At 37.9% G+C, this 6,791-nt stretch overlaps 1 protein-coding gene across 2 annotated transcripts in view; it reads left to right on the top strand.

Moving 5' to 3' along the window:
- The window catches only part of Ube2g1 (ubiquitin conjugating enzyme E2 G1), a 54,257-nt gene that overhangs the window by 24,999 nt on the left and 22,467 nt on the right, over positions 1-6,791 (top strand). For both annotated transcript variants that reach the window (XM_010611356.1, XM_010611357.1), the window contains exon 3: positions 3,613-3,710. In XM_010611356.1, coding sequence (XP_010609658.1) covers positions 3,613-3,710 — 98 coding nt within the window. The remainder of the gene's footprint in view (positions 1-3,612; positions 3,711-6,791) is intronic.

Consider the following 6,791-nt stretch of genomic DNA (forward strand, 5'->3'; position numbering starts at 1 on the left):
CCTAGAATGTTAGGATTACAGATGTGTATCACCAGGCCCAGAGATAATTAAATTCTAGTTACTGCCCTATTTGTTATTGAATCTTTATAATGCTGTTAAGAATAAGTTGGTTGGTTTGCTTGTTTTTAGCACTGGTATCAAATCCAAAGTTTTCTGTGTTCTACTTAAGCACGCTAGTTAGTACTGGGTTGTTGAGCTACACCCCAACCCTAGGAATAGATTCTTCAGGCTTTCTGTGAAGTATGCATTCTGTGAATGGTGTGGGATACCTGTTACCATATAGTATGGTTAGCCACCCATATCTACAGAAATAAAAATTTCGGGTAGGAGTAGTAATAGGTGTTTAAAGAAAGTCTTTAAGAGTATGGTGTTGAAGGCTGGGGATTTAGCTCAGTGTCACTGCCGCCTGCCCCGAAAGCACAAGGTTCACAGTTCGATTCCTGGGACCAAAAAAAAAAGTGGTATTGAGGCCAGCTTGGGCAATGTAGTGAGACCTTATCTTTAAAAAGTTAGAAACTCATATACCCAGATACTACTGTATAATTGTAGATGTTATACTTTTGCCCTAGTCAGTAGTGAGTGCAACCCTCCACTCCCCCGTTTTCTTTGATCATCAGCGGTTGTTCCTTTGGGGGGAGTATGCTTTTTGTTTCTTACTACTGGCTATGGTGTTAAAAATATATATATATGTATATATATATATTTTAAGAATAGCTGGGTGTGGTGACACATGCCTTATAACCCCAGCACTATGGAAGGCTGAGGCAGGAGAATCTTGAGTGGTTTTTGTTTAAATTAGAGAATCTTAAAAAGATTATATGAGCTGGGCATGGTGGCGCATGCCTGTAATCCTAGCACTCAGGAGGTTGAGGCAGGAGGATCACTGTGAGTTTGAGACCAGCCTGGGCTACCTAGTGAGTTCCTGGTCAGTCTCAACTACATAGTGAGACACTGTCTCAAAAAGCCCTCCCCCCATTATATACATGTGTTTTATTGGATATAGAAAATGAAAAGTCAACTAACCAAACTGATTAACATTCTTTTCCAACTGCAAAATTCTGTTGCAGTTTTAAAAATTCATTTATAGTCCTACATAAGATTTATAAGCTATGTATTCTGTAATTAAATTCTGGAGAGAATGAATTGAGTGTATTGCTTAGGAACTGAGTGATCATTGGCAGTTCCATGCCATTTATTATGTAATGGTTAAGAACATGGACCTTGGAGACTCCCTTTGTGTGGCTTCTTAACTAGCAACAAGTATGGCAAAATGGTAGGATTTGATCCTTGTAAGATTTTTGTAATTTAATACAAAAACAGTAAGGGAAGGTCTCACGGCAAAGAACGGGGTCTAGGTTTCTCACACCAGGTTGTATACTTTCTTTTAACATCATGTTGGTGATTATACTGTATCTGTGATGAAGTGAACATATGAATGGAAAGAAAAATGTTTTGAATTGATTGATAACTTCTTCCTCTTCTCCCCGCCCCCCATTTTGGTACCAGGGATCGAATTCAGGACCTTCTCATTGCGAAGCAGGTGGTGGTATTAGCTCAGTTGAGCTGAATCCCTGGCCCCATTGATAATTCTAATAAGCTTTTGTTTTGCCCACCACAATCTCATGTATTTAAAAAATAGTGACTATATGTGCTTTGTGTTGTGGTGTACATGTCTGTAATCTCGTGTACTTTGGATTGGAGGCTGAGGCTTGAGTATCAAGTTCGAGCCCATCCCAGACAATTTAGCAATACCTCTCCTCCTTTCTTCCCTCAGAAGACTGTGGATATACTGATGTGCTTCCAGACATTTTTTCTGATTTTTAGTATAAACATATCACCACTTTCTCTTGGTTCAAGGGGGCTTATACTATAAATACTCCCTTTTTAAATTTTAACAGTAGATTGTCATATCATTCTCTGACAATACTTGCTACTGATTTTTTTGAATAGATACTTCCCTTCTACCTCTAGAATGGTAAATGTCACAATGCTAGTGTTTTCTCTTCTGTTACATATGTTTATATGGGATGGTGTTTAGCATAACTAGGTAATCAGTGTATATTTGAGTTAATGAAAATTGTTCAGTGAGCTAAGCATTCTGTTTCTCACTGATCTAAAACAATCACAATCATATGAGCCCACTCTAATGGGTTATATATTGCATAAAGAATCAGATATTTGCCATTCATGGTGGTGCACGCCTGTGATCCCAACACTCAGTAGACTGAATGAGGCAGGAGGATTGCTGTGAGTTTGAGACCAGCCTAAGCTATATAGTGAGTTCAAGGTCAGTCTCAACTACACAGTGAGACCCTATCTCAAAAAAAACAAAGCAAAACAAAACAAAACAAAAAACAGATATGCGAACTGCTATTGAAATAAAGAAATTAAAAGAAGTTAATGTGACTAAAGGATCTTAATAGTTTAGATTGGTAGTCAAGTAAAATGTTCCTCCCTCCTTCCCTCCCATACTGGGGAATTGAACTCAGGACATTGTATTTGCAAGGTGGGCTTGGCGGGCTCAGCACCACTGAGCTAAATCCCTGGTCCTCAAGTAAAATCTTAACTGTAATAGGATGAGTACTGAATAATGATCAAAAGACAAAGAAGAGTATTTCAAATTGAGGAAACATCTAGTACCAGATCATAAGGCAGGGATTTGATGATTTTGGGTCCTTTTTAAAAATAATACAAACAACTCATTGTATGGTTCTCTTGACAATTGAACACTTTCCAGTTAAATAGCATTGATCTGAAACTTCACTGTCCCATATAGAAGTTACTTAGCCGCATATACCTATTAAATTCACTTAAAAAATTTAGTTCATCAGTTTCATGAGCCATATTTCAAGTGGTTATCATATTGGACAGCATAAATAAAACAGCTTCAATGCTGCAGAGTTCTTTCGGTAATTTCTATTCTGGAAAGCCTGTAAAATATAAACTCAATGTATTTTGTTCACTGTTATGCTCCTAATGTTTGACACATAACATGCATGCTTAGTAAATATTTGCTAAACAATGAAATAATTGGATAGCTGAATGGAAGCAGCGCTTCTGTTCCTGAATAGGGCAACAATGTGCTTAAAATGTGCTTAAGGTTTGAGATGAGAAACAGCTTGATATGTTTAAGAAACTGAAAGACTGATGAGAACAAAGAGAAGAATGACAGTTTCAAATCATCATAAAGAAATTGGCAGTTTGAGCCCTAAAGACAATGTGAAACCTTCTGAATTTTGTTGTAAGTGTGTTGAGAAGAAAAGACTTGTAGTATACCACTGATGTGATCTGATCTGAATTCTTTTATCAAACTTATTTTACTACCTCTTGAGAGGTTTTTTAAAGTGGTAAGTATGGTAAATTATTAATTTGGATTTTTCTTTGTTTGTTTGGGTACCAGGGATAAGACTCACGACCTGGTGCTTGCAAGGCAGGCACGGTGCCACTGAGTTAAATCCTGGGCCCTAAATTAGATTTTTGAAGAAAGTGCAGGAAATCCAGATTATCCAGTTAGCTTCATTTTTAATGTTAGTACCTGCACCCTTGTTTTGTATGTTTTAATGATGATATAAGCATGAACTTAACATGCAAGAACTTGTTTTTGTTTTCCAGTGAAGGTGGTGTTTTTAAAGCTCATCTCACTTTCCCAAAAGATTATCCCCTCCGGCCTCCTAAAATGAAATTCATTACAGAAATATGGCACCCCAATGGTAAGTTTATCTAGTTTTACTTTTACATTTGCAGATATGATGGCTTGTCATATAAGATTTCAAGGTCTGCTGGGTGTGGTGGTGCGCACCTGTAATTCTAGCACTTGGTTGTCTGAGGCAGAAGGATGGTTGTGAGTTCAAGGCCAGTTTGGGCTACATATGAATTCAAGGCCAGCCTGAACTAATAGCAAGACCTTGTCTAAAAAAACTTTCCCAAAATTATCCCCTCCGGCCTCCTAAAATGAAATTCATTACAGAAATATGGCACCCCAATGGTAAGTTTATCTAGTTTTACTTTTACATTTGCAGATATGATGGCTTGTCATATAAGATTTCAAGGTCTGCTGGGTGTGGTGGTGCGCACCTGTAATTCTAGCACTTGGTTGTCTGAGGCAGAAGGATGGTTGTGAGTTCAAGGCCAGTTTGGGCTACATATGAATTCAAGGCCAGCCTGAACTAATAGCAAGACCTTGTCTAAAAAAAAGTAAATAAGAAGATTTCAGGGTTAATAAGAAAGATGTATTTCTCAGTGAAATTGCTTTGGAATTTTCATACTCAATTAATTGTGCACATTATGCACATGGCCTTATACTAGATTCTTTAAGAGAGGAGGACTAATGGGTCATATGGGAAAGATTATTAATTTTTTTTTTGAGACTCACAAACAAGGTAGAGTTACAAAGTTTGCATTAATAGAGCTCAGATAATTGAGGGTATGCTGTTAAAAAAAGCATAGAAATCATTAAACCCGAGTTTAGACCATACTTGTAGACCGCAGGCAACTCTTTAAGTTTGATCTGTATCCTTAGCTGTGTAAGAGGACTACTCTGGCTACATGTGGAAATGTACACCTGTAGTCCCAGTACTTGGGAGGCTGAGGTAGGGGGATCACAAGTTCATACCCAGCCTGGGTAAGTAGGCCAGACCCTGCCTCAAAAATGGGGGTGGGGTGAGGATATGTATAGCTCAGTGGTAGAAACTTTGCCTAGCATGCCTCTTCACTTTAAACCCCCGTACTGCTAGTAAAAAGCACTGCCCCATATACTTCATAGGTGATTCACAGTCAAACTAAATAACAGTATTATTTTAAAGACTGGAAAAAATTTAATACTGCTGTGCATGAAGTGGTGATGCTGAGTTTAAATCCAGAGGTGAGCTGTTAAAAAAAAAATCCGCTTTGTGAGCCAGAGGTTAGGCCAGATAAACTATGTTTATATAATTTCCCTCAACTTTGGCTTTTGAGTTGTGTGATAAGGCTTGCAAGAGTTTCTTTTCTGATTATTTTGACTGTGTGATCAGAGTTGTCTTTTTAGCCCATGTGCCAGTTTGCATTCTGCTTCTCATTATTATGAGTCTTGTTTGCAAGTAACAGAATAAGCAAAAAATCAGAGAGGAGCTAGGTTTCATGGCCTATGCTGGTAATCCCAGTATTTGATGAGGGAAGATCACTATGAGTTTGAAGCCAGCCTACGTTAGTGAGTCAGGGCCAGCCTGACCTACATAGTGAGATCCTGTCTCAACTCCACCCCTCACCCCTTCAGAGAGGAATATAAATAAGGGTTTATCAGAAGCATATAGAGCACCAAGGCTTGAAAAACAATTAGGTATCACAACCAAAGGGAGTATTGCATTTCATTAATAGCACTGATCAAAAGGACTCCCACTTTTCATAACTATAAAGAAACAATATCTCTTAATTGTGATAGAAGGTATTATTGATATTTGTGCCTGATACACTGATACGTGAATTGGTGACATGCTTCTCATTGCTTTGACAGTTCTTTTATGTTTTTCTAGGCTTTTGGCAGTTTTCCCTGCCTTTACTTGAATTACTTGGTATGTGATTAAGTAATCCTTTTGCACTTATTTCAAAAGAAAATATGACAAAGCACCCCAGTTTTGGGTTAACTATGAATGAGCTGTATAGCTTTAGCCCAGTGATGGTGAACCTTTTAGAACTTTCATTGATAACAAACAGCCCACATGTTTGCCCTTACTGCTCTAAGCGAAAGTCTCTTAATTGCTCTATGAACATTAAAGGAAAGTATATATATAAGCAAATACACAAGACTTACCTTCTTATAAAATGAAAGATAGCAATAGCCTCAGGACAATAGATGAAAGAAAAGAATTTTTAAGTTGAGAGTTGCCATTTTGTAGTTCATTAGATAAAAAAATGATTAAGATTTGTTTGGAGGGAGAGGATAATTAATGAGAAACAAATGCCTGAGGTAGTTGATGGGGTAGGAATGACAGCTACAAAATGAATTAGATGTAGGGGATAAAAGGTCATACTAAAATGGGAAAGGGAGGAAAAACCTGGGGGAGGAAGCATCTGAATATCTGCAAGGCACTGGAAGTACACCAATAATCACCCAGTTATGGTCCCTTCCTTTACAGACCTCCTGGTCTGTATGTAGGAGAGGTGAGCATTAACCAGAATGATGAAGCTATAGTATGATAGTAATGTAGGTATTCATGTTCTGGTAGCATAGAAAGAGGGAGCCAAGGATTCTTAGAGAATATATTCTTGGATGGAATTTGGAGTGATGAATATGCTTGGTTTGAACACTGTTGTGTTGGCCGTGGAGATTTTAAATTGATGAATTTAAAACTGTACCATAGGTTTGTCTTGATTATATTTTCTTTCTAGAAAGATTAGACTAGTGGAAGGTTGGAAACGGAAGCCAAACAGCAAGGAGACAGATTCATCATCGGCATAAAAAACAACAAAATCTTAAACCAAGAGCTGCCGAAAGACGAGTACCGGGGGAACATGACACCGGGGCTGCCTTTGCCGTGACCCAGATACCCGAGGCCAGGGCCATGCTGAGGGCACCCAGCTGGTTTAATTAGATAACATAGAAGCCAACTACTCTTTTTTGAAAAGATGATGCAAAGAAGAATAATATAAGATTAATAGGAGTCCAAGAAAAAGCAGGAGAAAACACAAATAACAAAAAAAAACTGTTCACAGAAGTAATAGCAGAAAACTTCTCAATCAGAGCCAATATAACTTGACATACAGATAAGTGAGGCATATAGGACTCCAACTAGTTATGATTTAAAAAAAAAAAAAAA

The sequence above is a fragment of the Fukomys damarensis genome, unplaced genomic scaffold, assembly GCF_012274545.1.
Source record: "Fukomys damarensis isolate Sample0158 unplaced genomic scaffold, DMR_v1.0_HiC HiC_scaffold_13, whole genome shotgun sequence".
NCBI lineage: Eukaryota > Metazoa > Chordata > Mammalia > Rodentia > Bathyergidae > Fukomys > Fukomys damarensis.